This window comes from Poecilia reticulata, linkage group LG17 (genome assembly GCF_000633615.1).
Source record: "Poecilia reticulata strain Guanapo linkage group LG17, Guppy_female_1.0+MT, whole genome shotgun sequence".
Taxonomy (NCBI): Eukaryota; Metazoa; Chordata; class Actinopteri; order Cyprinodontiformes; family Poeciliidae; genus Poecilia; species Poecilia reticulata.
The window spans coordinates 4,044,633-4,062,965 of NC_024347.1; the positions used below are offsets into that span (position 1 = coordinate 4,044,633).

General features: G+C 39.3%; 3 protein-coding genes across 4 annotated transcripts in view; 1 reads left to right on the plus strand and 2 right to left on the minus strand.

Annotated features, from left to right (window-relative positions):
- LOC103478976 (phospholipid phosphatase 3-like) overlaps positions 1-3,499 on the minus strand; it is a 12,548-nt gene extending 9,049 nt beyond the window's left edge. The window contains exon 1 of the mRNA XM_008433154.2: positions 3,196-3,499. Coding sequence (XP_008431376.1) covers positions 3,196-3,316 — 121 coding nt within the window. The 5' untranslated portion in view covers positions 3,317-3,499. The remainder of the gene's footprint in view (positions 1-3,195) is intronic.
- A 426-nt stretch (positions 3,500-3,925) lies between these two features.
- Positions 3,926-13,306, minus strand: LOC103478977 (uncharacterized). Of its 2 annotated transcripts, none has more exons than XM_008433155.2 (18): positions 12,958-13,306; positions 11,170-12,106; positions 10,881-11,072; positions 10,275-10,794; positions 10,077-10,189; positions 9,969-9,994; positions 9,275-9,315; positions 9,003-9,132; positions 8,753-8,912; positions 8,502-8,625; positions 8,386-8,390; positions 8,073-8,136; positions 7,927-7,961; positions 6,084-6,147; positions 4,865-4,945; positions 4,753-4,766; positions 4,421-4,454; positions 3,926-4,265 (listed from the first exon to the last, which is right to left on the minus strand). In XM_008433155.2, the coding sequence occupies exons 1-18, from the start codon at positions 12,964-12,966 to the stop codon at positions 4,196-4,198; spliced, it is 2,619 nt and encodes an 872-aa protein (XP_008431377.1). In that variant the 5' UTR covers positions 12,967-13,306; the 3' UTR covers positions 3,926-4,195. The 2 variants fall into 2 exon arrangements, 1 of the variants encoding a protein (XP_008431377.1); XR_535879.2 differs by having other exon boundaries at positions 4,208-4,265; positions 4,685-4,766.
- An 815-nt stretch (positions 13,307-14,121) lies between these two features.
- c8a (complement component 8, alpha polypeptide) overlaps positions 14,122-18,333 on the plus strand; it is an 8,290-nt gene continuing 4,078 nt past the window's right edge. The window contains exons 1-6 of the mRNA XM_008433156.2: positions 14,122-14,327; positions 14,407-14,500; positions 16,708-16,855; positions 16,945-17,092; positions 17,176-17,365; positions 17,451-17,633. Of these exons, the coding sequence (XP_008431378.1) occupies positions 14,224-14,327; positions 14,407-14,500; positions 16,708-16,855; positions 16,945-17,092; positions 17,176-17,365; positions 17,451-17,633 (867 nt within the window). The 5' untranslated portion in view covers positions 14,122-14,223. The remainder of the gene's footprint in view (positions 14,328-14,406; positions 14,501-16,707; positions 16,856-16,944; positions 17,093-17,175; positions 17,366-17,450; positions 17,634-18,333) is intronic.

Below are 18,333 nucleotides of genomic sequence, written 5' to 3' on the forward strand. Positions count from 1 at the left end.
GAAGAAGACCAACCAATAATTTATACGCCACAGTATAGTCATTAACCCGGAGCCACTGTGACCTGAAAGCAATTTGTTTTTGTTTAAAGGACTGGATGCATTTAGGTAGCTGGGGGTGAGTATTGTGATGCAAAGTTCAGAGCTGTCTTATGCTGATGAATGCTACGATTAGTAAGCCACGCCCCTTTTGTTCTGCAACCGCAGCTTCATGCTATGAAAGTCCTCAAAGCCTGACATCTCAGAAATACTTTATCATACCCAGCTATAATTAATATTCTACATCTTAAGCATCAGCAGGTGTAACTGTTGGTTTTCTGCAAGTTAAATWAAAAAAAGCAAGTTAATCATGTTAAACATTTCTATTTTTGTCTTCAGGTATGTTTTCTCTTGGCCCAAACCTAGTCTCAACATAAAACAATCAAATGATGAGGGGTGTTGATGGGTTCTTCAGTGCCTCACAAGGTTCTYATGTCGTCTGTGGAAAATGCTCAACATGTGCTGGAGGCATTCAGCGAAACACCAAGATGTGACTGTAAAAACAAACATTTTCCACTTGATTGCTTGCAGTCTGCGGTGGAGTGCGTGAACATGTCTGAGCCCTACGTGCGCGCGCACACACGCACACGCAAACAAACGTATACATACACACAATGATGTGGCTGTTTTGAAACTTTCAGCTGTGCCTTCAAATAACCAGTTGTACCACAGCTGAGTCCGAGGTAAAACTTCGCTCATGTTTCCACAGCGTTACGGGGAAACAAGACGAGCCAAACGAGCTTGATGGATAGAAATCACATAGATAGAAAGGTCACCTGCTGGTGACATTTTTCCAACGTACAAGTTGAACAAATTTTGTTTGTTCAGGTGTACAATGAGAGACGTTTTAGTCAGCTACATGGTGTGTTCCTCAAGTGACGGTTCTGAGTTCTCTGGTTAGAACCAGACTGTGTAGACGGAGTAAAAAAAAAAAAAAAAACCTAAATGAGAAAAAAAAATTGAATTTGCAAACTAACCTTCCAAGATCTTTCTCAAATGACAAACTTCWTAAATGTTTAATGGTATGAGTATCTTTGCTTGCATGTTTGGCTTATGGGCCATCCACTTGAACGCCATTAGAAGATTAAYTGGGAAACACTATATCCACCTTCCGCAGTCTAATGTAAACAGAAATGTTTTCMCGTCAGATCCGAGTCAGGATGACATTTTCCCATCAGAAAACTTTCRTCTTTACTGATCTACACAGAGGCGGGGAGCCGGAACGCCGTAAAACCACCAAATAACGTCCTTGGAGGCAGGAGTAACTGCGCCGAGAGCGGACCAAGGAGATTGCTAGTTGTGGCCCACAGTTTCCTACTTGCGGTCAGACTCTTTAACCCGACATCTTTAGACAGAAACACACTGCTGGTTTGTTGACAAGTTTCTCTCTGTGATGTTTATGGAACAAATGATGGAGATTTACCCTCCACAGAGATAAAAACTAGCCTGACTCTAAACATAGCACATGACAAAAAATTAAAAARTKTATTTAAAATTTTTCTACAGGATTGTAAAACAGTCAGTGGATTTGCCAGGAAGATGGAACAGYGTTATTTTTAACATCTGGCTTGCAACTGTGGCTTCACTCTGACATTTCAACACATTATGGACATATGGTTACATCAAGCATCAATTAGTATGAAGGACGAGGTAAATCATTTTAGTTTCTAAAATRTTTCAGCATCAAAAACTAAATCTACCAGCAGCTGTTGTGAGATTTTTAACACCCACATTGGTCTGGTAAATAACCACTTAAGCCAGACGCACAGCGTAAAGTTCAGGAGATGTTCACATCTGAAGCATTCCTGTTGCTGTGAGGAATTTTAGCCATTCTGGGAAAAAAGAAAAAAAAATAAAAGTAAAAAAAACAGAGGTTCGTATGGTTACAGGTGTGGGTGGAGAGGGACGAAATCCTGGAACAGTTCATTAGTGGGTTTCCTCTAAGCCAACCCATTTTCTGGGACCAAGGAGAAACAGAACACAAGGAATTCATGTAATATTTGGAAAAGATAAAAACATTATTTTGTGGGTTAAAATGGAGCTTCCGAGTCTGACTGGAGTTTGGTTTTAATTTGTAGCTGCTTCAAGACCCACAATTATGCACCAATCATAACTCTTATTGGAGTTTACAATTGGAACTTAAAATCAGCAATTACATTAAAGTAAAATACTTTAAAGTCAAACATGTGATGGCTGAATCACATGTATTTCCCATTATTTATATACTATCGCTTGTAAACGTGTTCTTTTAAAATAAAATTATCCAGGATGGTCAATTAAATCCCTGTTGTTGGAAAAGATTTAAGAAGTTTCTCTTTACTTCTGAGGTTGAGAAAGGCAGAGAAATAAAAACTCAGCTGAACAATTCAACAATATTGGACTCCATTACCCAGTCTGTTGTATGACTTGTCAAATAATGTGCGCTTAATTAAGCGGGTTTGACTGGGGGACATTAAGCCGTCATATTTCATTAGGGTCGACTGACCAAAATGGGAACCAGAAGTGAAGTAAATTGAAATGAAGCCTGYMATCTTCATAAAATTTGATTGAACCGAATGAGATTCTAGCTCTGTAAACACTAAGTTTGAAAACTGTAAACAGCTGCCAAGTAGGGCGAGGCAATAAATCAAATATATGTGATGGTAGACATGTGATAAATATCAACATAATATGCGTTACATATATTCAGTAATTTCACTGAACTCTGAATTAGAACTGAACAGCATTCTGGGAATCTATACAGCAGCTAAACAAGGTTGGCGAGGTCAACTAACTGTGTMTTTGGTTACCTAGCAACAACCTGTTGAATAGCAGCAACGGTTTCAGGTAACTCCTTAAAAATAGAAATTAAAAAAATACAGAGTGAAAGAAGAAAATGAGTACAACAGCTGGAAATTAAATCGGAAACGTCATCTCACCAATTTGGCAGCATTAAAATAAAACGTTAATTACCGATATCGACTGATAAGAAGCACTTGTTCTCGTGAGACATTTTTCAGCCATAATCAGCCAATAAGTTTGCTTGAATCGACATTCAATAGTTGATGTTAAAATCATAACACGTAGTGCTTTTAAACTTTCATTATATTACACGGTCACATGACACTTCGTAATATCACACGTTGTATATAAACAGTAGTATATGCGAGCTGTGGTTACCTATGGAGAAGCAGAAGAGATCCACAGCGACCAGCAGCTTTCTCCGGCCGCGGTTGGTGCAGATATTGCTGCCCAGTGAACTCTTCGTGTCGGCTGCCATGATCTTCACACAGCGTTGCATTTAAAACCCTTTATCTATGCGATTCTATTCGAAAGGAGGAATCCGGTTGTTGCTTTTCAAAGATCGTCTCTAGCCGTTCGGCATGAGTCAGTTGGGCTCGCGCGCTGGGTTCTCCTCTCACTTTTCAGTACTTTTCCCCCCCGCCCGACTTTCTACGACTACAGTTCGGCGCTTTCTTCTGTTCTCACCATCCTTTCTTCTCTTCCTTTTGGCTGTTTCAAGTCTGACAGACTCCCACTTAAACCACGCCCCTATTCAACTCTTCCCCCACGCCCCGTTTTCACCAATTAATACCATATGGATATTTTCCTCCGCGCGGACTTTCCCCCCCTCCCCCCACACACCCGACTTGCTTAAGGATGCAGGAGTCAACACAGCAGCATCCAGAGGGGATTTCACAGAGCGCAGTCAGTCAAAAGATGGATTTCGCTTTCGTTTGTCCAGATTTCAATAAAGTGGAGGGCTTGGTATTTGTTTAGGCCAGTGATGTTGCAGTTTTCCCCCACACTTTTGAATAAGTCTTGAATGGGATTCCCCCCCCTTCTAAAATCCCGGTCAGTTAAGTTGTTTCAAAATGAGTCAGCTAAACGGGAAATGTAAGGAGTGCAATTGAGAAGAATCAATGGGATTTATTTTATGCAACATGGAAAAAAATTGAGAACAATCTCATAACCACTGTCAGAACGTTAAGCAATCACAAATAACCTTTTATTTCTGCCCAAATCCAGTGCAATCATCAACCGTGTGCGTCAGCATCAACTTTTTAGAGTGCATTTAAAGAAAATAAGTGTTCAAACCATTGTGAAATTATAATCCTAGTAAAGATAAATCAAACAAATTGTTTTTCCCAATTAGTACACACTACGGCCTCCATCTTGATCAGAGGGTATCGGCATATAGAGGAGGAGGGGGAAGCAGCTCCATCTCTGTGAAGTCAATCTCCTGTTCCCTGTCACAATAAATTAAAAACAAAGAAAGATGCTTTAAGTACAGTTTAGGGAAGATTCTTTATGGGGAATGAAAAATCCTGAGTGCTTCACTACTATAAACAATGTTCAAAGAGATTCCAGTTTCTCCCTCTGAYTAGACGGAACCAACACTTACGGATACGGAGGCTCCTCAACCACGCACAAGAAACCTAGATAAAAACAAGAATGATACGCAAGTCACATCAACTTTGAACTGCCGGTCTGTAAAACATGCAACACCCTCTCGTCTACAAGTCACGGGAGATAAAACGCTCCCCGCCGAACTGTTTTCCATCACATGTTAAAAAAAAAAAAAAAAAAAAAAAAAGTCTCCAAGTTGTGTTTAGACTGCAGAGGACCCTAGGTGATGTGTGTGTGAGTGCCCTCGTTTTAGCTTCACCGTTATCAGTGTAAGGGAGAGAGTACCGGTGACGTCAACGGAGAAACGATATTAAACTGTCGACTCACTTGACGTGTCRGCACTGTGAACGAGACAAACAGGATAAGCAAGAAGTTATTAGCAGAACGAGGCGGGGACAGTGGGAAGTGTTGGCAGAGATGCGTCAGCAGAAAACTGTACTTGGTAGGAGTCGCTCCTCCGTCGCCGTCTTTGCTGTGTTGGACCAAGAGGGCTAGCTTCTGCAGAGCCTCGTGTATGGTTCTGTAAAGCAGGGACATTTCTGAGTCACATTTTACTGACCGACAGGGCAGTGGTGGTTCTTGCCGGAATGGGGTCCTGGGCAGGTTCCTTCTTCTGCCTCCCCACCAACCAATTAAAACTCAAGTAATTATGAGAGTTTTTTTTCCAGCAGAAAGCAGGCCAACTAATCCCTCACTACTCACCAATAAAAACAGGAAACTCACTTCACTGTTAACTTGTTCAAGGCACACCAGACAAATAAGATACAGATATTTTCTTTTACTTCTTGGGTGTCCTGCCTCCCATTCTAATGCTGCCCTGGGCAACTGCCCATACAGCTAATTTCAAGAACTGCCACTGCTACAGGAGTAGGAGAGATATTTGAACTCGATACAGCTACGATTGAAACGACTAATTGGCTTAATCAGGATGAATCAATTATTTAAAATAATTGTCAACTAATTTAGTGATCGATTAATCATTAACTCAAGACTCAAAACAGGCCATTTGCTGAAATAAAATACTCAGAGCAGTAAATAAGCCAAAACTATRGCGGTGTGGAAGGCATTTTCATAGATGCAGATGCATCCTCTGCTACAAATGATCAAGCATTCACTAAAGGCCAATACTGTGTTCATTTATCTTATTTGAAARAGGAACTGAATTACTTGTTTGTTTGCATCTCTTAATGTATTTCTAATATTGTATAAAAATAACTAAGGGGTTAAATGAAAAATCTGCAGAATGTGCCAATTTTTTTAAATCTGATTAATTGATCACTAAAATAATCGATAGTTGCAGCCATAGATACAATCAAATGTAATGATCCTTAGGACTAATTTTATCCAGCAGGTGCAAATTTCTTTGTTCAAGCTTTTCAAATTACAGAGTCGAAACATTGAGTTAATCTTTCTATTAGAAGAYTTCTGTAACCCACCTCGACATACTGAACCAAATTCATGTGTTTTTTGCAAATAGTTTTTCTTGATCTTACTTCACAATTACTTCTTAGTCTATGACATTAAAACACACTCAAGTGTTGCCTATGAACACTTTTAAAGGCATTGCATTAGCTCMTCACCACTAACCCACAACTGTTAACTCTCAAGTTGACGTAAAACTGTCTTCTCTGCTGTGACTGTGTGTGTTTGGGACTTACTGTGTGTGTTGGTCTTCCAGGTTTCCATCACCGAGTGCACACTGGGCATCCACATCAACGCCAGCTGACAAAGTGAGCACATGAAGGACAGAGGTATGAAGAGGAGCTGAGAGGAGTTAGCTTAGCAGTACAAAAACACCAGCAGTGGCAGACACACAGTGTGGTGAAACGGCACATGTCTAGCTGTGTTTCCAYGGACAATAAAAATGTAAGATTGGAATTAAGAAGAGAAATTTGCTTAATGAAAACACGGCAATTTTGAACAAACTCCCCTTTTTGGATAAAAACATTTTTGCACTAGGATGAGGTGGTTTTCCGGCCGTATCAAAGTTAGCATATTTCACAAAACAACAATAGAAACACTTGTCTGCATGATATGAGTCACATGATCAACAACCAGATGTTGCTACTGGAAGAAAAGAAAGAAAGCAGGAAGTGGTAGGAGGATGAGGGAGCGGCATGTTTTTTTTAAGGACTTATGTGAACAAATGTATTCAAGTGTGATTTTTAATTGTGTTCCTTATTTAAATTGCAAAAATKTGGTTTTTTGACATTAGCGGAATATCAACAAAGTTTTGCGCATTGTSATGGAAAAGTAGCTAGTGCGGTAAAACAGCGCAGTAAAAGGCATGTCACAGTCTGCTATACGTCCACACGCAACACCAACCATCTTTCACATTTCTGAATGTGAAAGAAACACATATGTATTTTCTATTACACGTTTGGATCATTTCTCTTTTATTCTTGGCTTTAGCCTGTGAACCAGGACGTCTCAGAAGTCATTGGAATTCTCCCAGTGTGACCAGCAGACTGAAGCCTGTGACCAGTGTTCCCAGTATAACGAATAAATKTTTTATTCTTTCACTTTTTGTGTCTTTTTAAATATCTCAATCTGAAGTATTAGTGTAATGTAGATTTTGTAATGAAATAAACATAATTTACTCCGTTAGAATTATTTTCACTCGTTGCTGTCAATAGCAGAGTTGACTTACTGTAATAAATATTGATTCTCTGGAAAAAAGTAAGAAAAATATGTAGTTTTATTTTTGACAATGATTGATTTATAAATCAAGTCATTTCTCAATAACGTATAAAAAATACAGGAAAATTATTTGTTTCTTGTCTTGAAATGTTAAATGTACATAAAATTATGAAATTGTGTAAATATATTCTTTAATAAAACACTGTAAATGTATGTATGGTCATCAATTTCAATATAAAAGTTATCAGAATCATTTCTATCAAATAAAACATTGTGCTCTTTATTCAGAAATGCCCCAAAACAATTAAATAATCACATCAAAAGTTTGAAACGCTGTCTTTAGTGATTTCTTTGATTGCCAAATATATTAATGTGTGTGAGACAATGTGTCAATGGCAGGTATCAACTTAAAATACTTTGTAGAACGGCACTTTATAAAGTTCGGTCCGTTCACTTGCATTAGCTTACTGGCACATATTCCTCATTCAATATGGCGGACGCTGTTACGTATCGCGGCAATGGGCCGGCCCGCTCCATGAGGCGTCTACGTATTAATGTCTATGGTTTTTACCAAATTCTATAGTCTAAATCWGCTCCTTAGTCGCATCTTTTCGGGTTTGCTATTGCCTCTAGTGGTGTGGGGGTGRYAACACAACTAATATAATTACATTACTAAATCAGAATACCGCAAAGTATTCTGTGTCGGGGGTGAGGGGGSTGGGGGTGAGAAGGGTTCGGTGAATGCGCATATGAAACTGGGKGGTTCGGTACCTYATAAAAGGTTAAGAACCACTGCTTTAAAGTGACACGCTGGAGTTTTGGTTGGGTTTTTCCCAGCACTTACATACTTCATATACTTACACATTTCTGGTTCTGAAACAGTCTGCTGACCAAAGCTGCGGCACAAAAACAGAGAGAGAGGAATGAACAATAAAATACTTTCAAACTGCTAGAATATTGCATCATCAGGGCACTTTGAGCCCTGATGAGGACAATGATCATCATACTGGCTTTCATAGGATGGTGAAAGAGTTTCATCCTCCCAGGCCCATTCGTCGCTGTCATCTGTGACTGTGGAAAAACAAACTGCTGTGATTAAGGCCAGCATGCWTGCTGATGAGAGACGTTCAGCAGCCTCACCCCCAGTTAAAATAAATAAAAAATAAAATAACACAGCTTTGAAGCAGATGGCGAACACGGCGACCTGACGTGGTGCTTCGTCAATCAACGAGCGCAAACATTTTCTGTACCGTTCAGCGCGTCCTGACACAATGAGTGATTGAAATGTAAGCAACAGGCCGGAGGGCTGTGGATACTTACAGGATCTGGAAAAAGACAGGAGGGAGAGAGGGGAGAAATGTGTCAGGATTTATCATTGCAGGCGTGGAGTTTTGATCTTATCAAACTAAAGAAATCCACTTGTCTTTTTCAAGTACCGGCTCCCAATGCTGATGGTGTCCGGCTCGACGCAGGCTCCACGTCCACCTGCTTGAGCCTTTTTGCCRAGTTCCAGCATGTCCTTGATGTTTAACTCGACATTCATCACTGAGATGTAACCGTCTACGACAGAGAGGGGGACAACAGAGACAGAGAACAATGGAAGTCACACTAAGAGAAAGAAAAAAAAACGACCAAAAAATAAAATAAATAAAATAAAATCTTAGTTATTTGTTCCAATTGAACCTACATTTGTGGTTGGTGTCCCTGGCCAGCCATTTGCCTTTGGGGCAGTTGGTGGTTCGGATGATGCTGACCGTGTCGCCGTTCCTCACAGGCAGGTCGTTCTTGCGGACCTTGCTGGCCACCGTGACCTTGGCGTGGTACATCGGCTCTTCCTCCCCGGTCACCTGCAGAGTCAGCACAGGAGGTCAATCGCTGATTTTCAAACAAATTTTCAAACAAGCAAAACAAAGTTCAGCGTTGTCTGAATTGCTTACTTTGAACTTTTTTTTCATTTCATTTTCCTTCTTCTCCCTCTCCTTCTGCTCTTTTCTCTCCTTTTCAAGTCGCTGCTTCTCTCTCTTCTTCTGTTCTTTGTGGTCAGCGGTGTAGGGGCTTGTGCACTGCCTAAAGATAGATTAGACTGTTCAACTTACTACAAACAAAATGGAGGGCACTTAAAACAAGACATCTTTCCAAAGTTAAATGTGAAATGTCAAAGATACAAAAAGGAAGCAAATGGACTATGTTTATGTTTGGGAACACATACCATGGATGCCGTGGTCGCTTGTGAAGACCCGCCTCCCCCTTCTAGAAATGAGCACATGGTTTAGCACACATGCAACCTTTTCACGTGTTCAATGAATTTCATCGAGTTTCATACAACAGAACATCACAAGTAAAAAGAATGAAAAATGACCCAAATAAAAATCTGACAAGTTGTGCCTGCACATGCATTTATACTCTTTTAATCAGACACTAATGTTTGCCTATTTTCTTCTTTTCTCTCCTTTGACAAGGTCATTTGTGTCTGATGTGACCATCTGCTGTCAAGAGACCGTTCAACCGGCTAAACATCACATAAGCATGAAAAATGCAAGTTCATTACAATTGGAATATATCAATAAACAATTATTGGACCCTCAATACTCCTTTGGGATTTGAATATTGTATATTTTTGCAATATATTTACAGCTCAGGGTAATTTTGGGATAAAACCCAGTAGAGTCTACAAAAGCATTCAAACAGAGATGGGGCTTGTTACCTTTAAGTATGACAATAATCCTGAACAACCCCATGAACACCACCACAGATTAGTATTGTTGAAAAGATTTTTTTGGGGAAAAAATATTTTTTCCATCAATTTTTCACAAGACATTTAATATATAAATGATATTTATTCAATTGCATTTGTACATAGAAATATTTTATCCTGCACATAATAAAATATTAAATGCACTTACCCTTAACTTACTGTCTGCATATGGATCTGGAGGAAATACGAATGTTAAATTAAGATTAACATTTGCAAAGATTCTCATTTAAACGAGAAAGCAAATATCAAATTGTACTTTTTAATCTGTTTTTTTGCTTGGTTATCATCTGGCTTGACAGGTGTTTGCTGATCTCAACATCTTCATAAACATTTTCGCAGGTTTCGTAGTAGCAGCTCTGATGATGTTCTCTAGAAAACAGAAATAATCCAGATTCAGGAGTAGAAATCTAACAGCTGAATAGACACATTAGCCAACTGTTGCCACCAAACCCACCCTGGTTGCGTTTGAGTCTTGTGGTTTGGCGTTGGCTGGCCCAAAAACACGGTTTCCTCTGGGGCAGACAGTTTCTCAGTAGCCCCCACATCGGTATCATCAGAGCGAGAATTGAGAAAAGCATCTACAGCTGTGTCTTCATAGCAGGACCGCTGCTCTGGTAGCAGCAGCTCTGGGAACTCAAACAGGTTTATTGGTTCAGGAAAGCTTGCTGGATCGAGGGGTATTATGTGTGAGGTGCCAAGGTTTAGATCTTGGACTACATGGATCCTATTTGACTCTGCAGGTTCACAAACTGCCAAGGCAGAATCCGTACCCCTGTAATCGTTGGCCTCCAATACGGCTGGTGTTGCAGGATCACCAACAACTATGTCTAAAGCTTCCATTTCTAATGTGGCAATGTCAACAGGTTCAGCCTCTGCTGCTTCCAACTCTGAAGTCTCAAAGTCTGGAAAATCTGGAGCATCAAGGACAGAAACCGCCTCCTTTTTGGGTGTTTTGCACGAACCAGGTAATGTTTCTACAAAAAGGAAAAGAAAAGGAACATTAGTGGAAAGACAACTCCTGTAATCTCTACTGAATATTTAGTCAAAGCTGCTGTTTTACCTTTAGCTAGGACTGCATGGTAAGAGCTAAGATCAACTGTTGAAGGTCTAGGGGGCTTTACTGGAGCTGGTCCAAGAGCCCACAGCTCAGGCAGCAGCTTCTTTAAGGGACTCCGGGGTGAATAAGGTTCACTGGTCCTCACTGGTAGTTGGCTGGCTTTTTCCAACATAAGGTGCTTATCAAAACCTGGCTCTTTGGTAAAAAATAAAAAAAGGAAACAATTGTTATCCAAATGACTAAATCTATTAAAAATTACTAGAAAAGGTTATATTTGATGTAGGTAACCTACTGCGTGCAGAGTTGTTGGCTTTGCAGAAAGGCCGAGCAGAAATACAGGCCAAGTGTGGAAGGCTTGAGAGTAGAGGTACGAGGAGATCTGAACCAATGCGGTCAGGGTTCTTTGGAGACAAAGTGAAGGTCTTCTCTGTGTAGCTGCAGTCAGGTGAACGCAATCCTTTGGATTTAGGTGAAATTACAATCTGTCGACGTGAGAGTTTCTTCTTGGCCTTCTCCAAGGTGCTCAGAATCCTGTTGTCAGAGTCTGGACACGTTTCTGGTGAAGGAGGGGAGACTACGAATTCAGGACTGGAGACGGCGTACTCCGAGGTCGACTGGTCACTCTGAAGGGAAGGTCGTTCCTCTGTGCCTCGTTTGTCCATTGAAGAGAAATCACTGGGAGCGTTACCAGGCCTATTGGGTAAATCACTGTATGCGAGCTCCTCGCCATTATCAGCAAAGCTTTTTGATGCTTTGACTGATTTGAAAGGAAGCAACAATCCCTTCTTCTTTATCTTGGTGTGTGAGAAGACTTCTTTTCTGGTTTCTGCCTCCAGTTTTTGCTCCTTTCCAGTTGGTGCATCTACCTTAAGGTCTTTCACAGGGGGCACAGGGAGCACCAAAGGCATGTGCCAGTCTTTGAGGGGATGTTTTGCTGAGCCATCTCCATTTGCAAGCTGAGAGTCACTCTGCTTGGAGTGAGGGGGAAAGGAAATCGGGCGCTTGCTTTCAGACGACCGAAGCCCATCTCTGAAGAAGACACGGGGAATTTCAGGGGTGTGGTTTTCCACAGCCGTGGCAATACCACTGACCACCGAGCTGCAGTGTCCTAGAAAAGGTTGAAGGAGTTTGGGTTTTTCAGCAACAGCTGGTCGACTGTTTTTTGAATGAGTCAGGAGACCCTCCTCCTGAAATTTAGCTCTCAGAGCTTTGAAGTTAATTGAGCCTTCCTAAAAACAAACAATAATAAAATAATTTAACAAAAATATTTGAGAAAGAATACAATTATTTTGAATTTACTTCAGTTTGTTTCATTCTTTAATGAATAAAATATTAGCTTTCCGGGTTGTTGGCTTACTATCAAAAGGTCTTAAAATGTGAATGATTTGTCTCTGCCAAAAGTCAGCTTCCCCAATAGCTGATTTAAAATTACAACAGTTGTATTTTCCGCAAAAATAGTATTCTGTTAAAAGTGTTTCAGCTGAAAATATTCATATAAAATAATAATCATGCTTTAGCAGTTTAACCCTGTGAAATCAAGTATTTTTCAATTTTTTTGTATTGGAAAAAAAATACATAGATGTCAATGTCTGACAGAAACGTTGATTGACATTCATTATAATTACTTTCTGCCATATTAAGATAAAATAAAAATAAAAATGAATTAAATCAGACTGAGATTCAATTAGTTTCTTAAAATCAGCTGTAAAGATTTTTAATACTCCAAGTCAATATTTTTATTAAGCCTTAAGATGCATTCCTGCTTTTTTAAATGTCCTCTTATTAAAAGAAAAATCTTACATTTAAAGCAAAAAAGTCAGCATCTTAAAAAGCGGTTTAAAACGGGGCCTTCAGCAACGGTGCCGTAAATACCGTATATAATTACACATTGATTATTTGAATCTTTTGAAGAGCCGAATTTTTACAAAGCTACATTATTTTATAATGTTGAAAAAAAATCTATAAAAGACGTCACACATACATCAATAAAAAGACAAGTGTACGCATCTACAGGACGCTGTACTTTCCATTTTACAGAGCGGAAACAGATTAACATTTTTCTGACAGCTTTCGGTTTTACCTCCTCCATTGTCGCAAGTTTTATTCATCACCGTCCTGCTTTGGAAAGCCTTTGAAAACTCCTCGTAACATCAACGCAGCAAACAGCTTCAAGGCGTTGAAACAAACCACTTCAAACAACCGCCGCCGACACACCTGCGTAGAGCGCGTGCTTTCCGTGCGTCACCGAATGAGCCAATCAGAAGCGTCATAACCAAAAGCATCTTCTTCTTTTGTTTTGTTGGCGGTTAGCAAAAACGCTAACCAAAAGCATCTGTTTGTTAGTATCTTTTTAATCGGCGTTCATTTAAATGGCATTGAATATAAGTTTTCAGACGACATAAAGTGAATAGAAAACGTAAAAAGATATTTACTCTGCGTACACCTTGAGAGGTAAAAAAAAACAACTAAAGACGACGTCATAAAACATTACCTTTATAAACAGGACAAAGAAAACGTAACATATTGTGTAAATGCTAATAAGAATTAAACAAATTCTAATTAAATTTAGACAGAGAACTAAACATGGAGAAAAAAATTATTTTTGGTTGATCCTTTGCACATTGTATTTAAATATTATTGAAACATTACTTTAACATATCTTGAATTGCAGCATTGTACTAAATGTATATAGAAACCTATGTATGTCAAACAGTATTTGCAATTGAGCATTCATTATAGCAAATTGTGTACTTAAGTTTAAGTAAGTTAAACTTACTTAAACTGTGTACTTAAGTAAGTTTTCATGTTGATCAGAGCAATAGTACTGGAAAAATATCACAGAAGAAAACACAGTCGCTGTCTTTACAGAAACATTGTAAAAGTCCCTGCCACAAATTGAGGGGAAACTATTATATTTTACATTTTAATATTAGTTAATAAAAACTCCTCAAATTTAAATCTATTAAATGCACACAAAAAAAACTGAATGAAGACTCCCATAACAGTCAAACTTAATCTATAAACGTAAAATGAGTTAGCAGTAATGTACATGTCAATGAGCTCGTTAAACTAAACTGAAGAAGCTAAATGAGAAAAGACATAAATAGGTGCTTGCCCTTTGTTTGAGGGCAGAGCATTTGTGATGTATCTTTTGCAGTGACCAGAACAAGATATAGGGGTCATGGGTCATTAAAAAATACTTTCCCCGTTTTTGTAAGAGCTACTGTTTACTCTTGATCAATCATTCACTTTTTGTTGGTGCAGACAGCGACGGTAGAAGTCCTCCTAGGACCACAACCTCCACTTTGTGATGTGATTTGTTTAAGCTTCCCTGATCATTTTCAAAATGGGGACGTTTAATCATGTGGTTGTGGCTTTATGTGCTTTGTATCTGTTTATTAACCCAACTGTGAACGCGACCAGGAAGCCATGGACAACTTGTCAGACCAGGTGCAGTATTTTTCACTTCATCAGTTCAAACAATCAGTTGAGTAAATGTGATAAAAAATGTTTATGTTATGATGCTTAGGAGGATTAGAGCTGCAAACAGTCCAGCGCCCATCGACTGTAGAGTGGAGAGGTGGTCTTCTTGGACACGGTGTGACTCCTGCACAGATAAAACGGTGAAGATGTTTTTCTCTGTAAAACAAACTCAAACCTCCATTTATTTTTTCTCAAAACGTCAATGCACTATTGCTCTGATAAAATTATCAGATCATCTAGTTAAGTACTAGAGGGGTCACTGAAGGAAGGATTGGGTCAACTATGCACCTTTTAACTCACCACTTAAGGTAGTTGGGTTCTGTATTGAGTATATCTGCTTATGAAAAAGGCTAATTTTGAGTGGTTTTTACCAGGTTTATAATACAGACGAGTTCAGATATGCCGGTGAAGATTTAATATCATCTTTTATAGCCTCTCACCTTCATTTTCAGGTTACTTCTTTTGTGGGAAATTACATTATTTGTAAAAACCTATTGTTTTAAGTCACTGATATTGTAATAATTTCCCTGAAATCAATGTAACCAAAGCATTATTTCCTTGGTTGATCATTTAACTTTCTTAAATGTTCTAATTAGTAACCCACGACATTCTGTGTCTTTGAGGTATAATAGGATAAAACACAGAAGCCCATTTTTTGAGTCCCTGACCACTCTGCTAAATGAAGCCTGATATTTTTGCCAGGGAAGATAACCCTCTAAACTTCACTATTGGAGAACTACAGCATCTTGGGGTGGCCAAGTCTCTATAGCAACCATTAGTTACCATCCACATCCCAACTGATTGGGTAAGATGTGAGGAAAAAAACTTTTTGTTCTGTAATTGTAAATGTGTAGTTTGCTATATTAGTACAGTGAGACTAAGTAACAACAGAAATCCTAAGTTGGTGTGAAATGAGTATGGTGGGGGAGCTGTGATGCTGTGGGACTGTCTCTCTTTCACTGTCTCTCTTTCAAAGTTTCTGGGGAGGTCCTAAAAGACTAAAGACTCTTCCATAAAACTGAAAACTGGTCTCTAGGGGTCCAAAAATATGGCTAAATTGACACAGAAATAGTTTAGATAAAAGCTGCACAGTTAGCAGCTCTGCTGAAGGCAACAGAGCTGAGTGCTTCCAAGGGCATTCCTCGATAAACAACACTTCTATCGGACTTTGCCAGGAGCCTCAGCAACCTAGTTTCATGGCCCTTTGACGTCATCGCCTTCACTCATGTCTTTGTTTTGCCCACTGTTTTGTCTGAATGTTGCCATTTGCCCTAATGTGTCCTTTCCTCTTTTTTGTTTTAGTTTGTTAGAAACGGCGGAGTACTCCCTATTTAACCCAGAAAAGGATTATTTTAGTTTATTAGTAATATTAGAAATTGTGGCGTACGCACTATTTAGATCAATATTATACAGCCCAGAAAAAGAATCAGAATTAGAATTAGAATAACTACAAACTTGAATCCAGAAATACTTAACAGGAACATCACTGCTTAGTTTAYATTACTTTTAACCCAGAAAAGGATTTAGCTCTTTCTTCTTTTCGTCTTTCCTATGGTTTGTTATTTTGTTTGTATATCCTTTTAATTAATGTAAAGCACTTTGAATTGCCTTGTTGCTGAAAATGTKCTATATAAATAAAATTACCTTACCTTACCTGRAAGAAGGTCAAGGGTTTGATTAATGCCCTGGGATTTTTCTGCATGAAGTTTGCCTATCTTCCCTGTGTATGCGTGAATTCYTTCTTGGTATGGCAGCTTTCTCCAACAGACCAGGAACATGAGAACTGGGTCAATTGGTCTCTCTAAGATTTCCTTAGGTGTGACCCTGGAAGGGCAGYTGGATAGTTTGGATGACACAAAATCTCACTTCCACCTTGGTCATTTAAGTTCTCCAAGGAAAACTGTGTGGAGAGCTGAAGAGGAGAGAGGCTAATGGAGGAATTATGGTTAAGGGATTTACAGGGAATAAGGAATAGGCAATTGGAAAAATTGTCTCTGYTAGAAATATTGGGCAAAGGGATTGTACAAAGTATTGCCAGCAGCGGTTCTAATTCAATCGTAAAACTTTTGACTTCTATAACTCCCGGCTGTAATGTAACGGAATATATTTGTGCTATATGGATATATATAACATTTAGTCTTAAAGTCGACCTTACTAGCCTTTATTTGATAGTTCTCAGACAGGAAARTGGGTTATGATAGAGGGGAAAGACATGCGTCAAAGGTCATTAGGCTTGGACTCAAACCTCTGATGGCCACGTCGAGGACTAAGGCCTTCATCTTTGGGTCACTCACTTTACCTCTGTGTCATTGCCACASCCTTAACAAGCTTCTTAACTTCGTCTTAGTTACGTTTTCGACACTTGGAGAAACCTGCACAGTTTGGTGGGACAGACTGTGTTGGGACGTTGTGGGACCGGCTGGCGTGTCCAACAGCGACCACCCAGTGCATGGTCAAGGATTACTGTGGGGAGAGTTTCACCTGCAAAGAAACAGGCAAGTCCTGCCAAAAGGTCTTTTAGGGTGACATGCCTTTTTAAAGTCAAGGGAGGTTTGTGTGTTTCTGAACTCTTTCATCTTTCCAGGACGCTGCATAAGCCAATCCCTTCGCTGTAATGGGGAACCAGACTGCGACGATTTCTCTGACGAAGACGAATGCGATCGCATCAACCAGAGAGAAGACAAGTGTTCAACCTTGATCCCAATTCCTGGTGCTGAACGTGGCACGCAGGGGTAAGTACTGGATGCTTTTCACAGTTGATATGAACTTACGTTACTCTTCTGAAAACAAAATACTTCTGCTTTCTTTTTTAAAGCTACAACCTCCTAACTGGAGACTTTATGGATCAAGTGCTTGACCCTAAGTACTTTGGAGGAAAGTGTGAATATGTCTACAATGGAGAATGGAGTAAATTAATGTATGATGCATTTTGTGAGAGCCTACAGTACAATGAAGACGAAAAGAACTACCGGAAGCCTTACAATTACCATACCTACAGTTTTGTGGTAGGTGCGGTGGCTCTTTATGTAAAGTAGAGATCGGTGATTTCCAGAAAGACCATCGATTTAACTGAAGGCGAACCCGTTACAGGCAGAAGCCACCTCRAAGGGTTCCGATGAATATTTTGAAGATATGCAAAGGCTGCTGGAAGCGAGGCAGTCCATGTCGTCCTCCAATTTTGGTGTCTCTGTTGGGATCGCTTTTGTGAACATTGGAGTGAATGGAAATGCAGAATCAGAGTTTCTCAACAACATCACAAAATATCAAAGCCAGGTACGTTCTAGAAAACAATCAGCAAAAAGACTATGCTGACTGCTTCAATCAGCATAATTTTTTTTAAAAAAAGCACTCCTGTGTGAAACCAAATATTGTGTTGTATTTTTAAATCAAATGGAAGAAAAGGAATATAACAATCTGTAAATTACGCCTTGCTTTTTAAACCTATGCAGTTAGCAACATTTAAGCACCCAAATAATTTAACTAGTGTAAACCATTTTTAGCTGTAACAAAGTAGTTTGTAGAGGATACAGCGCTTTCCAAAAGTATTTACAATCCCTTGGATTTTTCCACATTTTGTCACATCACAACCACATAATCTCCTGTATCTTCTTCTTGGTATTAATGTGGCAGGAAGGAAAATTAGAGTGGATCCCGGCTATTAGAAGGAGACTGTAGTTCCTACCCATGAATAAAGATGACTAAGGACTACAACCCCCAGCGAATAGCTAAAGTACTTGAGACCCACCCTAAAACTCCCTATTTTAATAATACAAACACCTAACGTGCCTTAATATGCCTTAAAATGCACAGTGGAAAACAAATTAGCACTGCTGTATAAGCTAACATCTCCAATAATGTGTTCAAGTAGCGTTGTGCAAAGATTTTTCAGCATACCAAACTACATTTTTTTTTGAATATTTTAGAGAAAAACCTGTGAATAATTTGGAGTATCGTTCCACACACACGCACGCAC